This window comes from Ursus americanus, chromosome 12 (genome assembly GCF_024610735.1).
Source record: "Ursus americanus isolate L20-20 chromosome 12, mUrsAme1.1.p, whole genome shotgun sequence".
NCBI classification, from domain to species: domain Eukaryota; kingdom Metazoa; phylum Chordata; class Mammalia; order Carnivora; family Ursidae; genus Ursus; species Ursus americanus.
The window spans coordinates 69,578,870-69,600,141 of NC_142138.1; the positions used below are offsets into that span (position 1 = coordinate 69,578,870).

General features: G+C 43.0%; 1 protein-coding gene across 2 annotated transcripts; it reads left to right on the forward strand.

Moving 5' to 3' along the window:
- The first annotated feature begins 289 nt into the window (after positions 1 to 289).
- Positions 290 to 14,436, forward strand: FCGR1A (Fc gamma receptor Ia). 2 transcript variants are annotated; one of them, XM_045777118.2, is made up of 7 exons: positions 290 to 414; positions 4,712 to 4,819; positions 5,221 to 5,241; positions 6,089 to 6,343; positions 11,335 to 11,586; positions 12,530 to 12,814; positions 14,011 to 14,436. In XM_045777118.2, exons 1-7 carry the CDS (start codon positions 363 to 365, stop codon positions 14,217 to 14,219), a joined length of 1,182 nt encoding a protein of 393 aa, XP_045633074.2. In that variant the 5' UTR covers positions 290 to 362; the 3' UTR covers positions 14,220 to 14,436. The 2 variants fall into 2 exon arrangements, with proteins under 2 accessions (XP_045633074.2, XP_087722363.1); XM_087866237.1 differs by lacking the exon at positions 6,089 to 6,343 and having other exon boundaries at positions 304 to 414.
- Positions 14,437 to 21,272: the final 6,836 nt, after the last annotated feature.

Here is a 21,272-nt window from a genome sequence, read left to right on the forward strand (position 1 = left end):
GGACTGAATATGCAAATGGGACAATGGCCAGACGGTGTATAAAAATAGAACTCTGAGCCACAATCTGCAGCAACCGTTGCTGGAGACCAATCCATTATTTACACTAACCAGCCCAGATTCTAGTTGTAAAGAGAAAAGTCTGCTTTTGTCCCTTTTGACTACAAGATGTCTATGCTTACTCTTTGAAAAGTTGAATTTTGAAAAGATTGTGATCAAGGCTTGAAAAGATTATCCATTTACTACCCCTACCAAATGCTAAGCTGCCAGGAGATGTAAAAGCTTTATCTCTGGACTGTCAGCACACTTCTACTGCAAATAATTAATTTTCCCCAGAGGGCATCTGGCTTTGACTGCCTTTCCACATGATAAAGCTGCTAATTGCCTCAGGAAATATTTCTGAGTTACAGTACAGAGGTAAGCATACTTGGGGTCAATTTACAATAATTCTGTTTTTGCTAAATCTTACCATTATCATATCACTACTGCACGAAACAACCAGACTTGGAGCTAGTTTGTGTATCACTGCATTATTTATTAACTTTCTGACCATGAGCAAGTTGCTTGACCTCTTTTAGCTTTATTTTTCGTGCACAAAATTGAGTTAGTAATAGCAAGATATTCTCATCCAAGTAAAATGTTGGAGTGCTCTAGCCTTGTTTAGATGGATAAGTCTACTTTGTTACCCTGCCTTTCCAGTAAGTTTTGTTTTTACTTTTTGCTGAGAATCAGCCTAGAGGCTATTGGAGGAAGAGAAACTAAATTGTGGTAGCAAAAAACAAGTTAGACTGTGATAAGGGTCAACATCACCCAAATAGACAGGATAAAACCCTAAGAAACAAAGTTATTGTATGGAAATTTTCAAGGATTAAGCCCCTGTATGCACTGCTTCTGATTTCTAAAAGTACAAGATTTTCATTCAAATAACTCTATCACAAAATCTTACAGAGTCCATCAAATCACACTTACCCACCCCTAGTAGTTCTGTGAGCCAGGAGCTTTTCAAAGTTCAAAAAAACTGGTCTGACTCCCACAAACTTTGATCACAAAGTGAAGGTTACTTATTATCTGGACTCTGTTGGAGGAACTATAGGCAGGAACATTAGCTGAATCATTAGAGTAGAAGCTTCTAGCTGAAGTAGTACTGTATTATAAAACGTTCTTCAAACTGCCAATTTCACTTGTAGTACTCTAGTCTGCCTCCCTCATAGGTTACTACAAAGAAAACATCACTATTATTTTCATCATTAATTCATCAGAATATTGAGGGTCAGAATTGTGTCACCAGTAGTAAAGTTCTTAGAAATTCTGGGTTATGTTGTCATAAAGGGGGTCATTTCTTTTGCACAAAATGTTGAAAGGATTGATAGTATGCAGATAGCATCTTAGATTTGCTGTAAGTTGAAATAGTTTTAAGTAAAAAGTCATAAAATAGAGCTTCTATAGAAAACATTCTATATATTAGAATTCCATGACAATGAGCTTTTGGTAAAGCCACTGATTTGATCACTGAAAAGCTTAGGAAAGAATCTCAAGGGCGCACAGGAAAATTAGACAAAAGGCTTGATGAATATATTCATTATGACCAAAAAAAGTGGGGTTAGAGAAAGAGGAAATGGACAAGGTCATCCCAGACTGAGACAGCCTATAAAAGACAAATTATAATACCACCAGAAATTAACCATAAAGGCTAGATTATATAAATATGAAGTCATAGATGAAAATTAATTTTTTAAGTTGATGAAGTTACTTTGAGGATTCATGAAACAGAGAAAGATTTGATAGATCAAATAGTAATGATGAGGGAATAGAAGGCTGGCTGAAGACAAAGCAGAAGCTGACACCCTGCAACCAACCCCCCCCCCACCATGTATCGAACATTCCCTGGCTCTCCTGGCTGCCCTAAAGCTAAGGAAAGGAAAAAACAAATGGTTAACTGACAGAGATCACAGCCCTGCAAGACCCATAATTCAGTTTCCTGAAGCCCTAACATTACCATCCCCTCCATAAAATTGAGGGAAGCTGAGGCAGAAGGAAATGTAAATAAAACAGAATTTCTTTGTGATGAGGGAACGGAAGGCAAACTGAGGACAAAGCAGAAACTGGCACCCTGTAATCCCCCCACCCCTGGATGTATGCAACGTTCCTCAGGCACTCCTGGCTGCCCTGAAGGACAAAGAAAGTCCTTGCTACCTACAGCCCACTGACAAGTCCTTGAAATAGGCACGGTGACATTCCTCTGGGAATTAAGCTGCCTCCATGTTAATACTTTGCTAAGGGCAAAAGGCAGTCCTAGCCTGAGCCCCTCCCCTCCACTAAGATCCTGTAAGTCTACTTGAGATCCTGTAAGTCTACTTTAACGTATAAAAATTCCTTTGGAAACTTCCTTTATCTCTAACCCCCCAAGATACGTATTGGCAATCACTCCCCAAGCATATGGCCCACTGATATACATCTGAAGGGTCTCATGACTCAGGTTTTATTAGACAGTAATAAATGACCCTTTCCCAATAGTAGCTAGCCCCCTCAAGGTCCTGGGGACCTTGCTCCCAAGATTCCTTAGAGACCTACGCTACCCCTAGCCCCCTCCCCACTTGAGGGTATAAAATAGGCCATTCCTCACAACCTCAGGGCAGCAGCTTTCTGCCCACGTGTCCTGTCCCCCTGCTTTAATAAACCACCATTTTGCACCAAAGACGTCTCAAGAATTCTTTCTTGTTCGTTGGCTCTGGACTCCACCCCACTGAACCTCACCTGTATTCCACAACCTCATCAGTAAGAATAAGAATAAAAAGCTCATTGAATTTCTAATGGAAACTTGAAATTGAACTAATCAGGTACTTTTTATAATGAATGGCTGTTGAAGAAAAACATCAGGTAAAGTTTATCGAATCTCTTGAAAAATCCAGCATTAGCAAATATATAAAGGTAGTATATTACAGCTATTCAAGAGATATACAACAGCATACAAAACATAAGCAAAATTGTGCTGTAGACAATTATATGCAATTACTTAAAACTTTGTCGATAGGTTTCAATAGTTCTTAAAATTATGGTTGTTAAAGAAGAAGGAATTGAGTAGAGAATAAAGTATTACTGACTGCTTTTTACTTGTAAAGAGTGTAAAAATAAAACAATTTTTTGGTCAGTTCTGTATGAGATTTAAATGATCTTACCTCATAAAACATATCAAATAATTGTTCACAAATTATTTTCTGTAGTGAAGAGAAAAATTTTAGTTAAGATAGGCAAATAAGACTTTGCATCTCCCTTTGAGAAAAGTGTATTTGTGAAGTGATTTTAAAAGTATGAAGCCTATGAATGTGATGGTCTTATAAAATTCATCAGTAAATGGAAATATAAATGTCATATACAGATATGAATTCTCCTATGACTCTTGTGAGCGTCACGATTTTCATTGATCATTAAATACTGGAGATTAGTCTTATCTGCCTTAGTTACAGTGTTTGCTCCATTATCCTAGTTGTTTTTTCATTTGGAAACTACAGATGCTTATTAGAAAAAAAAAATACTTCATCCTCCAGATCATGGATCTCTTTCACTCCTCTTCCACAACAATACTCATTTCCTCATGTTTTCCTGATTGTTCGCTCAATTTTCAAAGAAGCAGCTGTTTTACTACAAAGGAATTGTGAGGGATGGGGCGGGTACTGTTTTACTCTGTTGGTAGAGAATGTGAAGGAAATTAAACTGCCTGTTTTAAACCTGGCTTCTACTTTTTTTATAACCTTGGTCAAGTTACTAAATTCCTCTTTGTCCAGTTTCCTCGTATACAAAACAAAGACAACAAGAGTGTCTACTCACAGTTTATTATGAGGGTTAAATGAAGAAAGACATATCAGCATATTTGCCTGGCATATAACAAGCACTCTACAAAGATATACAATGATGATGGTGATGATGATGAGAAACAATCTGACAACATTTATCTAAAGAAAAACAAGTACATTTCCTCAGACTGGGCAATGTTGGTTCTAGGAATGCATCCCGTGGAGATAGTAAATTGAGTGCTTAAAGACAGGTACAAGTCTATTCATTGCAGTGCTGGTCATAACAATAAAACATTAGAAATATCCTGCATATCCATGAAGAGACATCCCTTCTTAGGGATATTTCCACTCATATATATGTCATTTTTCTTCTGTGCAGCATTTACATTAAACAGTTAATTTCCTTAGAGGAAGCCAAGATAAACACTCCAAATTCATAATGTCTTTCAGGGAGGTGACTTTAAAAACAAACCAACCAACCAAAACGGGACATCGATCCTGTATGCGTTCCCGAGGAACAGAGGCATCATTGCAGTAGGAGAGCTCATATAAAAGAGTTGTTCCTCACATGTCATGTAGAGGTTGATATAGAACAATCTGGATTCAAATAATAAAGTTTTAGAGGCATTGGCCAGGCTTTGAACCGGTTTTAGAAATGAGGATTTGCTATATTTTAGTCCCAAGAAACAGAATTAGTGAAGAGAGAATACAGTTAGAATAGAGTATCAATAAAAACTTTAGTCTTTCCCTCGAATTCTGAGAGTTTCATAAGCCCCAAACCCAGAGTTTCAAACTAGGGAAGACAGCCAAGTAGTCTGAGACCAGGGAGAGAATGCTGCAAGAATTAAGGATGTATTTCCCAAAAAAGGAGCATGATGGTAGTGGTTAGAAGAGGCAGTTTCCTTCCTCTTTTCTAATTTCAGCTCCAGAGCCTCCAGCAGAAACTCTTCAATATCTTGCATGTTACAGACTTTGCTACTCCCAACAGCTTGGAGATAACATGTGGCTCTTGACAGCTCTGCTCCTTTGGGGTAAGTTGGGCTTAGAGGGGATAGGTAGAAGCGTACTGACTATGGCTATGGGACTCAAGACTTTCTGTCTTCCTTTGGCATCCTAGGCTAGAACTCATGAATATGGGGACAACTGTGTCTGTGCTTCCATGGTTTATTCTTGCTCATTATTTCAAAAGCATAGGAAGAGAGACTTAGTGGTAACATTTAGCCTGGAAGCATCATATAAAAACAAAGCCTTATCAATAACCACCTATAGGCTGTTCGTACCACTAGTACCTGATTTGGGGGAAAGGGGGTAGAGAGAGATTCAAGAGACCTAAGCTAGCCCCTCAGAGTCTACATTAGTTTTGTCTCTTCGATTTCCTTCCTTGTCATCTCCCACTGACCGACTTATGCCTCTATTCTTTGGTCTCTTACAGTTCCAGCTGGTGCACAAATGGGTGAGTAATTTTTAACTCAGTTTCTCTTCCTCTGCCACATTCCTGCTTCTAAAGGGTGAGTTTTGTTATCCTGAAGAAGAGAGTATAGGGAGAGGATAGAAACAAGATTTATAAATTGTGTAAAGTCCCCAATATTCAGAGTATGATTTTGATAAAATCCTAGTTTTTAAGGTTTCTCTCTAAGATTTCCTGAAAAAGCCGTGACCTCAGGACTGAATGCCTACGTATATAATATATGTATATATGTATATAATAGCAGAAAAAAGCCAGAATTGCAAAACCATAGACGTAGCTCTGCTGGGTTTTCTAACATTCCTCAAACCAGTCCCCTTTACAAGAAAGCCAAGTAATTTTTTTTCTCCTCAGAGAGAATGAAGCAAGTACTAAAGGTTTCAAAGTGAGGAGTTTGAGTCTTGGTTTCCAATGCAGATGTTAATTAAGGCCTGAGTTTAACCCTCAAGGATGGTATTGCACAGGGAGAACAGTATTGGGGCTTCTGAAGCTCTCAGAATTCAAGGGAAAGACTTGATTGCACAAAGCTAATCAACTTGCCTTGGTTTAAAACCTTGCTTCTTTGTTTACCAACAGTAAAAACTAAATTAGTCATTTGTTTCTTAGGAACCCCAAATCTCCAACACCCAGATGTAGATTTAGTAACATGAACACAGCTCTCTGCATGAGGTCTGGATACTCTCAGTAGCTAGTTTTTGTAGGTTCCCACCTGCTTATTTTTCAATCTCACCTACATACATATGTTTACCTTGTGCAATCCACGAAACTTTACAAATTGCTCAGACTATCCTTTTATTCCACTTGGTCTTTTTTTCTTTTTTTAATCCCCAAACAGACCCCGCAAAGGCAGTGATCACCTTGCAGCCTCCATGGGTCAATATATTCCAAGAGGAACATGTAACCTTACGGTGTGAGGGACCCCATTTACCTGGGAACACCTCTACACAGTGGTTTCTCAATGGCACAGCCATTCAGACCTTGACCCCCAGACACAGAATTGCCGCTGCCAGTGTCAATGACAGTGGTGAATACAGGTGCCAGACAGGTTTTTCAGTGCCAAGTGACCCAGTACAGCTGGAAGTCCACAGAGGTAAGTATGGCACGGATCAGGAGAGTTGGAAATCACAAGGTCTTCCTTTGTGTTTTCTCCTTTCTGCATGCCAGATATGTGGGTTTTCATTTATTGGAGTACGAGTCTCAGCTCTCTGTGCCAGGCGAAATTAAGTCAAGATACTCAGAATATCACATTAGGGTCCTTAAACTGTTCCCCAACAGCACCCCAACTGGGACAGCTGTGAGCAGGGTATCTAGTGTAAAAACTCAGACCCTAAGATTTTATTATTTGAAATGATCTAATTTGGGGGTGCCTGGGTGGCTCAGTTGGTTAAGTGTCTGCCTTCCACTTAGGTCATGATCTCAGGGTCCTGGAACTGAGCCCCACGTCGGGCTCCCTGATCTGCGGGGAGTCTGCTTCTCCTTCTCCCTCTCACTCTGCCTGCTCATGCTCTCTCTCTCGCTTACTCTCTCTCTCAAATAAATAAAATCTTTCTAAAAAAACTAAAATGATCTAATTTTATTGAAAAGTTATGCCTGCACATAGTAAATAAGAATTCAGAGAAATGTACAGTGATGAACAATGAAGTCTCTCTTCCACCCCAAACCCCTATTCTCACAGTAACCTGCTGTGGAAATAAAACTGTTAATATATATATAAACTTTTTAAAAAAGTGGTTGGTATATACTGTTCTACACCTTGCTTTTATCACTTAAAATACCTTGGAAGTCTGTTTAAATCTCCCATCTACCATGAGCTTTCAAATGTCTGCCGTATGGCTGGGCTATAACTGATTTAATCCTTCTCCCTATTAGTAAACTTGTAGTGTATTTCCAGTTTTGCAATAGACATCTCTATATGTATAGTCTGGGGCACATTTCATAATATATCTGTAAGATAATATTCTGGACATGAAATTACTGTGAAATGAAACATTTTAAACTGATGAATAGAAGGGGGAAAAAAAACCCCACTATCCACTTAAATCTGTAGAAGGTTTCCATTTGTCAAGAAATGGAAACTGCAATACTTTTTAGGGTAAAATGTTTCATTATTCAGTTAAAATCATTCAAATCTGTTCTTTAGTTATTCAGAAGCAGTAAGTTAAAACTTCATTGTTATTGGTCATGCAAAAGTTAATCCATTATGTTCCATTATGATCATGCAAAAGTTAATCCATGTCCAGTAATCTAATTATGCCTCCAGCATAATTAGATTTGTATGGACTAGGTTTCTTTTGGAGGAAATGTGTTTTAGCCAAGGAAATATTGAGAATGTCAGAGGAAATGCTAGGCGTTCCTCATGAGTCTTTTAGATTTCTGGGAATCACATCCTAGGCTACAGATGTGAGGGGGGCTCTCAGAACTGTTTTTGTTTTTTAAATTTGATTTATTTATTTGAGAGAGAGAGTGTGCAGGCACAAGCATGACGGGGTAGCAGGGCAGAGGGAAAGCGAGAAGGAGCCTCCTCACTGAGCAGGGAGCCAGACCCCCGGAGCAATCCCAGGACCCCGGATCTTTTTTTTTTTTTTTAAAGATTTTACTTATTTATTTGACAGAGAGAGAGACAGCCAGCGCGAGAGAGAACACAAGCAGGGGGAGTGGGAGAGGAAGAAGCAGGCTCCCAGCGGAGGAGCCTGATGTGGGGCTCGATCCCAGAACGCCGGGATCACGCCCTAAGCTGAAGGCAGACGCTTAACCGCTGTGCCACCCAGGTGCCCCCCAGGACCCCGGATCTTGACCTGAACCGAAGGCAGAGACTTAACTGACAGCCCCCCAGACAGAACTGTTTTAACAAGGGACTGTGTAGTTCAGGCAGAAGCAGAAGTGTTTCACGGTTCAAGTGGCAAAAAATGAAGCGGGGCTGGGAAGAGGCCATTTTCTTTGCCTCTGCAGACTCTAGAAGCCCCAGCATTGATGATGTATTGAGAATATTTTACATTTTTTTAAAAGATTTATTTATTTATTTGAGAGAGAGAGGGAGAGAGCATGAGCGGGAGAGGTAGAGAGAGAGAATCTCAAGTAGACTCCACGCTGGGTGCAGAGCCCGACGTGGGGCTCCTTCTCAGGACAGTGAGATCAGGACCTGAGCCAAAATCAAAAGTCAGATGTTTAACCAACTGAGCCACCCAGGGGCCTCTCTATTTTGGGCCTCTTATAAATAGTACCACTGTGAACGTTTTTTAAAAAAGATTTTATTTTTTAAAGTAATTTCTGCACACGACATGGGGCTCGAACTCACAAGTCCAGGATCAAGACTTGCACACTCTACCCGCTGAGCCAGCCAGGCGCCCCCCACTGGTCATTTTTATACATGTTTTTTGATGCACGTATGTATAGATATGTGTTGGAATATGCCCAGGCGTGGAATTTCAGGGTCACAAAATCTTTCTTTCTTTCTTTCTTCCTTTCTTTCTTCTTTCTTTTTTTCTTCTTTCTTTCTTTCTTTTTCTTTCTTTCTTTCTTTCTTTCTTTCTTTCTTTCTTTTCTTTTCTTTTCTTTTCTTTTCTCTTTTCTTTCTTTCTTTCTTTCTTTCTTTCTTTCTTTCTTTCAGTTGTTTCTCAGTTGTTTCTATATTTTTCAGTTTAGCCATTCTGGTACGTGTGCAATAGTTATCACATAGCTTTAATTTGCATTTTCCTGAAGATGACATTAAGCATTTGTCACATTTATTACCTATTTGGATATCCTCTTTTGTAAAGTACCTGTCTAGGTTTTTTGCCTTTTTTTTTTTTTATTGTTGTCTTTCCTTATCGACTTGCAGGAGCTCTATATTTTGTACATGAGTCCTTTTGCAAGTGTTGCAAATATCTTCCACTCTGTGGCTTGTCTTTTTGCTATCTATGCTGTTTTCTTTTTTTTCAGTCAAAGAAATGCTTACATTTACTGTAGTATAATACATCAGGTTTTTGAGTTGGTGCTCTCTATGCCCTTACTTAAAAATGTTTTGCCACGGGGCTCCTGGGTGACTCAGTTGGTTAAGTGTCTGCTTTCAGCTCAGGTCATGTTCCCCAGGTCCTGGGATTGGGTCCTGGGATTGAGACCCCGAGTCAGGCTCTCTGTTCCCTGCCTGTTTCTCCCTCTCCCTCTGCCTGCTACTCCCCTTGCTTGTGCTCACTCACATGCTCTCTCTCTGTCAAATAAATAAATAAAACCTTAAAAAAAAATGTTTTGCCATTGTTAACCGGCAGTGGAGCATTTAACTGCAGTTCCACTAGCTCTCAGTCACTTCAGTTAAATCTGTGTGTGCTGAGACGACAAAAATACAGCTACTTTGAGGACCTAAGCCCTAATCATATGGCTTAGAATGAGCGTCCCCATCCTGCTCCAAGGTGATGAAGATGGAAAGAATGGCTTTGAGTAGGAAATTAGTAATGTCTGCTAAAAGCTGCGTCCTGCAGTTTTCCATCTATAATACTCCCACTATCATTTAAGGCTAAGTATTTTTAATTTTCATTAGTATGTGTGTATATGTGTTTTCTTTCCTCATGAATTATTTAGAAGTGTTTTAGGAAGGTGGCTTTTTGTTACCGATTTCTAATTTTACAGCATTTTGGTCAGAATTTGTGTTAAATATGATATCAGTTCTTTAGTATTTGTTGAAAATTGCTTGTGGCCTAGTATGTACTCAGTATTTGTAATTGTTGTATGTATGTTTGGAAAGCATGTGAATTTTCTCTAAGCTAAGCATCCTATATAAATCCACAAAATCAACTCTATTAATTGTGTCATTCAAATATTTTATATCATCAATAGTATTTTTGACAGTTTCTGATGGAGGTGTGTTAAAATTTCCCACTATATTTGTGGATGTATAAAGCAAGGGTGTCTGTGTGTTTGGGTAGTGTAGTCTTTGAACACCTCTTGGTTGGGAATGAGAATAAGGGAGAGAAGAGTATTCATTGTATTTAGAAACACGATAGCAGCATCCAAAACTATAAAAATCATGCTATATCTAGCACGGGAATACCTGACTTCTATCTTTTGTCCTTTAAGAACCTCACCCTCATTTAGCCAAACCCACTGCCCCAGGGAAAGAAAAAGGAAGCATTTTTAGTTCTGTGTAGAGGTGTATATCTAAAGGGAGGGCCCCTTGGACTTGGAGCTTGTTTTTTACCGACTAGATCACTGATCGGCACATATGTGTGTATCCTGTCTGTTTAGAAGCACATACCACCTGGACATGTTTGCTATTTCTGTGTGTTTGTCTTAGTATGTGGGATCGCATTAACAAAGTAGTCAGGAGTTGGAGTGTATTTGTTTTTCATTGCCGTGTAACAAATTACCACAAACACTGCAGCTTAAAACAACATACATTGATTATCTTTCCGTGGGTCAGGAGTCTCAGCACAGCTTAGCTGGGTGCTCTTCAGGGGCTGCAATCAGGGTATGACTGGGCTGTGCTCCTTCCCGCAGTTCTTCCAAACTCACGTGGTCATTGGCAGAATTCAGAATTCATCTCCTTACGTTGTAGGCCAGAGATCCCAGCGTTTTTGCTGGCTGTCAGCTGGAGGCCAATCTCGGCTCCTGGAGGCAGGCCCCTGCCATACAGCCCTCTCCCAACATAGTAGCTCACTTCTTCAATGGGAGACTCTCTCAGTCCAGTCAGCTAAGACAGAGTCAAATAATGTAACATCATCATGACAGAGACATCCCATAACTTTTGTCATATCCTGTTGATGAGAAGCAAGTCTCAGTTTCCACACACACTCAAGGGGATTACACAAGGGTATGATTCATTGGGGTCATACTGCCTACCACATACAGTAAACTGTTTTTTACGCCAACCAACTTCTGAAATCTGGAAAGGGAAGATAAGAAGGGGCTGTGTGCATGGCTGCTGGTAAAGATGACTTTGCTTCCCAGCAAAGCTAAAGATAATTGAGGGATGGGCCTCAAATTCAGCAGAGCTCTGAGGTTGGAATGTTATAAAGAAAAAAAGATAAGAACCCCCCCCCCCCGGGCCCAGTTCCAGCCTCCTTGAACCTCTGCTACTGTATGCATACATTTTGGGTCTACATTTTCCAGATTGGCTACTACTCCAAGTCTCTAGCAGAGTCATCACGGAAGGGGAGCCTCTGACCTTGAGGTGTCATGGATGGAATAATAAGCTGGTGTACAATGTGCTTTTCTACCAAAATGGCAAGGTCTTAAAGTTTTCTATTCAGAATTCTGAATTCACCATTCTGAAAACGAACCTGAGTCACAATGGCATCTATCACTGCTCTGGCATGGGAAAGCAACGCTTTGAATCAGCAGGAGTACCTATCACTGTAAAAGGTATGTATCTGAATAGTCATAAAGCTGTAGTTTTAAGGACCATCATAAATTATCACTTAAGTTTGCAAGTGAAGACACTTAAGTTCCCAGAGAGGTAGCTGTCTCACTGAAGGCCATGAAATGACCAGTGGCTGGGCGGGGACTGGAACCGAGGTCCTCTGGGCCTCAGTCTGTTGCTCTTTCCGGTAAACCACAATGCCTCATCAGTAATTCCAGGAGCTAACGTGAAGGCCAGGTCATAGTGAGGATCTATTTCATCAATTTTATTTCAGTTGCAAGGAATAGAGATACACTCGAGGGAGGTAAGAGAGTTATTAGAAAATAACTAAATGGAATCTCATCATAAAAAGCTCCATAGACACAGAAGCCATGAAGACATTAGGACTTGGTTATACTTTCTGTCTCTCAGAGGCAGTATGGGGCCCCTCTGGTTCTACTTTTCTCTGAACATCTGCTAACTAAGCAGCTTCCTCTGTTCCAGCTTGCATGTGGGCCTGATTGTGGTTCTTTCATCTTAGTACTCATAACTACTAGCAACTTTTTTCTATCTGAAAAAGGATTCATTCCTATGGGAAAGAGGATTGTCCCAGATTATCTTTTGTGGCAGTAACACAAGTAATGAGTCACTGACCTGTCTAGTGTGTGGGTCAGTGCCTACTGCTGGTGACGATGACCAGAAGTCATGGTCACGTAATCAACAACATGGCTATTCAGGGAAGCATGGGCTGTGTGGAGGTATTCTCCACAGTAGGAAATGCGGAAGATGGCCATTATAAGAGTATCTGTGAGGAAACCCCAATGCCTCTCTGCTGGAAGTGGGAAACATTGTCTTATGGATGTATTCTCTGGGGGCAGGTTTCCCAAGGAGGAGGGGGTATATCTTCTGTAAAAAGAACTTTGACAGTGAAGCAGGCAACCCTGTCCCCATTAACTTTTTCTTTAGAGCTATTTCCAGCCCCAGTGCTAAAAGCATCTTTGTCATCACCCATCCTGGAGGGGCAGCTGGTCAACCTGAGCTGTGAAACAAAGTTGCTCCTAGAGAGACCTGGTTTGCGGCTTTACTTCTCCTTCTACATGGGCAGCAAGACCCTGCTGAGCAGGAACACGTCCTCTGAATACCAGATACAGACTGCTGAGAGAGAAGATTCGGGGTTATACTGGTGTGAGGCTACCACGGAAGATGGCAATGTCATCAAGCGCAGCCCTGAGTTGGAGCTTCAAGTGCTTGGTGAGAATGAGGGGAATTGACAGGAGAAGGCACAAGGAGAAGATGCTTCCTTTTCCCCTTTGGGGCTGAGGTTTATTTAAGGGGATTTCATGGCCCAGCCAGGAAAAACCGATGAACAGGCCCTTCCACTTTTTTTTTTTTTTTTAAGATTTTATTTATTTATTTGACAGAGATAGAGACCAGTGAGAGAGGGAACACAAGCAGGGGGAGTGGGAGAGGAAGAAGCAGGCTCCTAGCGGAGGAGCCTGATGTGGGGCTCGATCCCACAACGCCGGGACCACACCCTGAGCCGAAGGCAGACGCTTTAACCGCTGTGCCACCCAGGCACCCCCTTCCACTCTTGATTTGTAACTTCACTATTCTCATGAGCTTCATAAATGTCCTGTCCCTTCTCCCTTTATTTCCTTCCTTTCTTCTTCATTTCCTATTTTCTCACCTCTTTCTTTTCCCCTCACTCCTCCTCCCACCCCCCAAATCTAATTAACAATAGATTGAGTTCCTCCCATCTATTGTCATGGGTGTGGGGATATGAAGACACTGGGGTGCAGTTCTTTTAAGATTTTATTTATTTATTTGACAGAGTGGGAGAGCACAAGCAGGGGAAGCTACAGGCAGAGGGAGCGGGAGAGGGAGAAGCAGGCTTGTCGCTGAGCTAGGAGCCCAATGTGTGGCTCTATCCCAGGACCCTGGGATCATGACCTGAGCCAAAGGCAGAAGCTTAACCGACTGAGCCACCCAGGTCCCTGGGGTGCAGTTCTTACTTCAAGGAGCTCACGTGGTAGATTGGTGAGGTAGGAATTTTGTGGATTGCATATAATACTTGCTCAAGTGCTAATCTGGCTGAGGTAGAGAGACTGTGAGCTCCAAAACAGAGACTCTTTGGGAAAAGAGTCCTTGGGGGTCTTCAACCCAAATTCATTCCAAGCATTAAATGGCATAGAAATAGCCTTTATGTCTGAAACTAGCAAGTAAGTCCACTGAGAGGGCCCTGGCAGTTCAACTCTTATGAGGAGCCTGCCCCCGGTCTGTATACCACGTAGCCCAGGGGCAGCGTCTTCCTGTCCCCTGAAATTACCAGTGTCTCCACGGGGGACAGGCATACCAGGTGTCAGTCAGCCTTCCCTCCCAAACGTAACTCAGCCAGATCTCTTTGCGTTCTAACTAGCATTTCTTCTCTTTGTCATTTTCTTTTTCAGGCCTCCAGATACAAACTCGTGTCTGGTTTCACGTCCTTTTCTACATGGTGGTGGGAATGCTATTTTTGGTGGACACCATTTTCTGTATGATTATATATAAGGAACTGCCAAGAAAGAAAAAGTGGAACCTAGAAATCTCTTTGGACTCTGGTCATGAGAAAAGAGTAAATTCCTACCTTCAGAAAGAGAGGTATTTAGAAGAACCATAATGTTATGAACAAGAGCACCTGCAGGAAAGGACATACCAGCAGCCCCTGAAGGGAGGGCAGTAGCAGCAGCCCAGAGCGTACCCACGGATCTAGACAGTCCCTCCCCTTCTTCTCTGTGCAAGCACTGGGGTGCAAACATCCAAAAGTTTAAAGACATTAGCACTGTGAGTCCCATGACATCTGATTAACTCTGAAATAAAGTAAGCAAACGAGCTGACTTCAGTGAAGATAAACTTAGAAAATGGGTCATCAGGAATTATCTGAAGTGAGATCTAAAGAAATCTTTAAAAACTTATAAGTCCAGTCTAACCTGATTATCCTACTCTGTAGTTTGAGCAATAATATTATTTCTAGGGACAGGGTGAAAAGGTAATTGTGTGCATATGTACAAGAGATTAAAAAAGAGAAAGAGACAGAATGAGGGTTAGAAGGAGGCAGAAAAAGAACAAATATCAGGGAGACAAGAGAAAAGGGCAGAGACCCAAAAGAAGGAAAGGTAACTTACAGATGGCTCCTGCGAGACTATGGGTGGAGTGCTCACACCTCCCCGGAGTCAGCGTGGTTATCTGGTGGGTTCTCTCTTCAGCACAGGAGCGGGGAATGCACCCACACAGCTTGCAGAGCTAAGGGCTGTCCCTCACCACGACAGATGGGCGCCTGATTTTTGCCCTTTCATATGAGGCTTTCTCACCACCTCTCTGTGTCCAGGGACGCCAGGAGTCTTCCTTGCCTATCCCACTCCCCCACCCCCCAGGAAGACAGAATGTAACTGTGGCTTTCCTTAATAAATTAAACCCAGACCTCCCAGCAGAGCACGGCAAGGAGGAGCTTCAGCTGGGGAGGGGCAGTGACATCATAAAGCCCCAGGTCTTACCGCCAGAGACTTACTCTCCCCTTCTGATTTTCTGGATGATTACTAACCAGCTTCAAGATAATGCTACTCTCCCACTTGGGTTCTCATTTGGAGGCAAAATATTTTTCTGCTATCTAGAACATAGCTGAAATAAAACTGAAACATGTGAAAGGACTTTATTAAAGCTTAGAAAAAACCAAAAGGGGTGTAAACAAACCTAGCAACAAATTCTAGATTTGGTTTTTTAAAACAGTGTAGCTTATCCGCCAGACAAGGATGCTCCCTGCCTAGCTTCCGTCCTGGCTCCGGTGGCGGGGCTCACCTTTACCGTCCAGCACCTAGAGGCGCTCTAAAGCACCTCAGCAGCGTGAGGTAGATGGAAGAGCACCTCAGCCCACTGCTCGCCTCGTCACGGACAATGAGAATGTTCTCTCTTTCAGAATAAAGTACAGCAATTATCATCTCAGTAGAAGTACAACTTCAACATTGGAAAAAAAATTTATTTGAGAGAGAGAGAGAGAGTGCGAGCGTGAGTGGGGGGAGGGGCAGAGGGAAATAATCTTCAAGCCAACTCCCAGCTGAGTGCAGAGCCCGATGCAGGGATCTATCTCATGACCTACGAACCCATGACCTAAGCCGAAACCAAGAGTCGGAGGCTTAACCGACTGAGACACCCAGGCACCCCAGTTACGACTGCAACATTTGTATTAAAAGAAATGATCATACATAATAGTAAGAGTTTCATTGATTGCACATGTTTGGTTTTATTGACTGAGAAGATGGAAATGAGAATTGCAGGGAATGAGGCCCAAAGACCCTCTATAGAGGGACCATCTGTAGAACACTCTAACCTGAGGAATTGGGAACTGAAGCAGGAAGTGACATTCATACTCAGAGGAGAGAGCTCTCTGCTAACCCTCACAGGGTGGATAGAATTTCAGGGAAAGGGCTCCCTGAGAGAAGAAGATGGGGACAGACAGACACCATGACCTGGGGTGGAACTGGAATGGAGACAGTCATTACTAAAGCATCGTGAGTGCTTCCTCCTTCCCCACTCTCCTCTTGTGATTCCTCTCCAGATTTTTCCATGCTTTTCTATCTTTGTCATAGTTTTTTCTCACATGTTCTTTACTGCTTAAATAACTGATTTGGTTAAATCAACTTTTCCCCTCTTTTTGTGATTAAATTATTAGTTGTGTTGCTGGATGAACTGGGGAGATCCCAGACCCTGAGGCCCTGACCCATCCTGTCCCAAAGATGTCACCAAAGGTTGTCATGAGAAAGAATTCAAGGACAAAACACAGCAAATGAGCTGAGGGATACTAGCAGAAAAGTTTATTAAAGTGAAAGTACACTCTTGAGATGTGAGAGTGGGAAAGTAAGAGAGAGAGAGAGAGAGAGAGAGAGAGAGAGAGAGAAGGAGGGACTGTGCCCTGGGGGTTTAGGTTTCTATTTTTATCAATAGCTGTTAACAAGGGGGTGGGTATTCATTACTGGGGGCAGGATTGGAAGCAGGTTTTCTCGCTTTTTCTTCCTTATTTGGCCAGGGGTTTCTGTCATGGCACCTGCCATGTTGGGCCTGTCTGGTTCAGTCCAGCTTCTTAAGGAGTGCTGTGGGGACAGGCCTCTGACATTCACAATCGCTGGCCATGACTTTCTCTTTGCTGGCCTCCAGGTATCCTGTGAACCTAACTGCCTACTCTAAGATTTGAACAATTTGCACCTCAGTCTACCCTTATTTCTAGCCATAGCTGTGACAGGAAGAGGTTCTTGGAGTCCCCCAAATTGATGCTTACCTGCTGGTTCCCCAAGTTCTGGGTCTGGTCAAGGCCTGGTACCACCTCATACTTTCTTCAGGTGGGTGCCCAGCCCTCCAATTTCCCTACAGTTGTTGGGTGCTCTGTCCCTGACACTTTTCCCTATCTAAGGGCTCACTTCTCTTTATTTTTATTCTATCCAGTACTAGAAACACACAGAGAAATGCCTGGATCCAAGTGGAGAGAGGCCTAAAGGGAGAGAAGGGAAGGCACTGCAAAACCCAGCAGAAGGCAAACTGTCGCCTGCTGAGACCCCAACAACCCAAGCTCTCCCAAAGTCATATCCTTCCTGGAGCACCCAGCATGTCTTGCCTGAACAGAACAGGACATTTCAGACCAAAGCAGGACATGCTTGAGAGCAGTATTTGCTCCAGAGCTCCTCAGCGGGTTGGTCAAGGCTTTATCAAGCTTCTGTGGCAGTCTGATTTCTTCCACTGCCCAGTCCTACCTCTTTACTCTTCCTTTCACAGGGGTTCATCCTTAATAAACATCTTGCACCCCAAACTCTGTCCAACATATGCTCCCAGAGTCCAGTCTGAGTATTTTGTATGCCACTGCAAAATTTATAAAGCCTTTGGAGTCTTGTAAGACCCATTTGTCCCAATAACACTTCTAAGGACATACATATATTTTAACAGAGAACAAAACAAATTGGTACGCAAAATATATGCACACATGGCTCCATTTTGCACAGAATAAGCTTGATATTCCTGTGAATGTCCTTTGTTTAACACCTTATCAAACTGAGCTGACTTATGATGCAAAATGCTCTCTCCTATCTGAAAAGGAGAAGGGACATCTTCATATATTCTGATTGTACTTTTATGAATAATGAAGACTTACATTTTAAGGTCAGGGTTTCAAATTTCACTAGTTAGCATTAGAAGCAAAACACAAGCCTGCTAATTTTACTTGCAGAAATCAAGAAATCAATCAATAGAATTTTATTCAATAATGGTGAAACGATAATACAGCACTTTGTCTCCAGAGTCACCACTGCCCCCTATTGTCATACATATGGATTGCTTTATCCACTGACCTGTGTCTTCCCGGTGTGTGAACCCATAGGAATATATGAAGATGTTCTTACAGGTATATTGGCAATGACCATTTAAGGGAATCAGGCTCCCAATCCTCAACTTCCATGCACAGTCTTCCACTATGTTGTGTGTCTAAGAACATGCCCGCTGTAATGTTTCAAGCTCGTTCTGCTTTTCTACCTACTCTTTCCCACTTACCCTTCACCCAGTTTGCAAAAGAGAGGCATATCTCTTACTCATCCCAAATCATGATTTATTTAAGCCCTGAGGATAAAAAAATCTCTGTGTGTCAGAGACAAAGGCACTATAGACCACAGGGAAGTTTTTATGTTTCTCATAGTTATGGGTGTTAAGGGCAAAGCTAGGAACTAGAAATAAACATGTTGGCCCATGCTGAGATGTTCTGAATCCTGGTATATGGTACAGAGAGGTAAAGCAGAATTTATGGCAATTTTCATGTAAAGACCTTGCCTCTTCTTTATTATTATTATTTAAACAACAACAACAACAACAGCTTGGCTCTTGAGGAAGAGTCCCGAGAACAAGGCAGAGTGTAAGAAATACTAATAAATAACTGCATCTTATCTCATCGAGGCAACAGCTCCGTACCTGATCCATTCATCTGTGAATTGGGCTGTGTAAGAACAGGCTAGAGTTTGTTAAGGTAACAACTCCTAAATCTCAGCACCTTAAGCCAACAGAGGTTTGTCATTCATTCATGATACACCAGTCAAACAAGAAGGTGGCACTTTCGGGGACATTGTCAGCAGCTGTGCCAGAGTTGAAAGACAGCATGGAGCATCCCAAACCAGAAATTAAATTCTCCAGCCCAGAAGGGACACGCAACACTTCCAGCTCGCTGGTCGGAACTAGTTATCAAGCTCCATTCAACCAGAAAGAGCGTATAAAAGTCTACAGAAAGCATAAAGCAAGAAGCTGGAAATACGTGAAAGCACAAACGCTATCACAGAGTATCTCAGATATATAAAAAGCATGCTGGGAATTACCAACCGGCTTCCAAGAGCAGTCTGGCTGCACTTTCATTATTCTAAGCAAAGGGAAGGAAGGAGTTGATAACTCATTCACCCACGATTCAGTGTTTCTCAGTTGCATACTCTGCCTGATTTCAAACAAGAGATGAAACTTTTTACCTCTAACAGATCAACATTACATCTCCAAGTAAAAGGAATGTACAGAAATTAGTTGGTGTTATACATTTTCTTGAACAATCTAACAGAATTTTTGGTTAATTTTGACCACAAAAAAAAAAAAATACTGGACACTGTAAATCCGTGTTCACATTACTTGGTTGCAAATACGCTCATGAACCATTTTTGTTCCTAACTGGCACGTGTTAGATTCTACTGTAAATCAGCTCTTAACCGTCACGAATACACTTTTTTAAGCTCTACATTTAATTAATGGCTAGAACCGGCTTCTGGATGGACAGACCAAGGCGTAGTTGTGGCACCGCGCCGAGGCGTTGTGCTCCGAGTCCGTCCCGCAGCGGGCCGCTGGCTCCACCCTGTGGCCACCTGTGCACATTGTCAGCTTAGCTCGCCTTCCGCAACCCTCCCCAAAACCTGGGGAGAGATCTTTGCTTCCCCAGAGCCGGCCGCGGCAAGAAATGGGCTTTAGGCTGGATCGGCGGCGGCAGCGGCGGCGGACAGGTAGAGAAGAGCAAGCAGTCGTGCATGCCCGATTCGTCCCGGTACCCAGAAGAGCACTCAGCTCGTGGGCGGCCTCCCAACCCCCGAAGTACTTGTTTGTTCGGGGTTGGCACGTGTGAGAACCCGGTTCCCCAAGCAGCCCGGTCGCCAGCGGCAGGAAATACGGCGGGAAACCAAAAAGTGCGGGTTGGCAGACGGCTTCCCGGAACTGCGTAGCTAAATAACCCCTCTCTAGGCCCGGGGGCCGACCCGCCCGCTCGCAGACCCGGCGGTGGCGCCACGCCGCGGAGAGGAGGACTACGACTGGGAGACCGCGGGAAGCGGACGGGCGCTGACCGGCCGGGAGACCCAAGGTGGCTGGAGGAGCTGGCGGCGGGGAAGGAACAGGTGGGGAGTGAATGACGGCCGTTCAGTCAAGCACAGATGACTTTCTTGCCGGTTCCACCACCGTCAGAGCCAGAAAGAACCAGCTTGGCAGTGGGCAGGGAGCCCGCAGCTCTTCAAGAACTGCTCTGAAATGCGTTCGGGAATCACGTGGCTTCTCCCAAAGGCCTGTCCTATCCCGGATGACAAAAGCTCCCAGGACTAAGAACAACGCCTTGGAGGGATTGCTGCAGGTGGCAGGGAGGAGGGTGGTGGGTGGTGGGTGTTGGCGGAGGGAGGGTGTTCTTTCTTCACTTTGAGACGCAGCAGGGACGATCAAAAGACGGCTGGACCTACAAAGGCTCTCGGGCATATTCTGTAATCCCCAGGGTTTGCAGAACTAAGTATCCCAGAGGAGACAGTTAAAGAGCAGAACAAGCAACTGGTTGTGAGAAGGGTGGGTCAGTTTTTCACCTTCCAGGCTCCACAGGTAAAGCCCTCAACTCGTTCGAGCTTCTACAGAAGTTCAGGCCCTTTTCAGAACAGAGTGTTCCTAGCCTGAGAAGGAAACCCCAGAGCATATCAACTGGTTTGGGGTAAAATGGGAAGAGTTGGGTCCATTCTAGGTCTTTCCTGGCTACCACACAGTTGGGAGAAACCCTAGAGCTTTCTGGATTTAGGAATTACCTCCTGAAAACCACATGGAATGTAGGCATAGCTGGCAGTTGGCTGGAAGGGGTTCAACAGTCCTCCCTGCCACCAGGCCAGTTGGAGACAGACCCCATGGGCAGTAAGGGTTGGACAACAGTGGAAGCATGGAAAGCAGTTAGGAATCCAGGTGAGAGACAACGGTAGTTTGGACTTACAGGGAGCAGTGAAGATACTGAGAAGTGTCACATTTGGAATATGTTTTGTAGGGAGTGCCCAAAAAGCTTGCTGATTGATTGATGTAGTGAATGTGGGGAAAAGAGGAATCAGAAACAACTTCTAGATTTGGGCCTGACCAATAAACTGATTCCATTGACTGGGACCAGGTGCGAAAGAGCAAGCTGGTGTAACGGGAGAGAGAAGTAGCAAAAAGCAAAAGTTTTGTATTGGACATATTAAGATTCCTATTTGACATTTGAGTATAACAGTTGAAAAAACAATGGAGGGGGCGTCTGGGTGGCGCAGTTGTTAAGTGTCTGCCTTCGGCTCAGGGCATGATCCTGGAGTTCTGGGATCGAGCCCCACATCAGGCTCCTCCGCTAGGAGCCTGCTTCTTCCTTTCCCACTCCCCCTGCTTGTGTTCCCTCTCTCGCTGGCTGTCT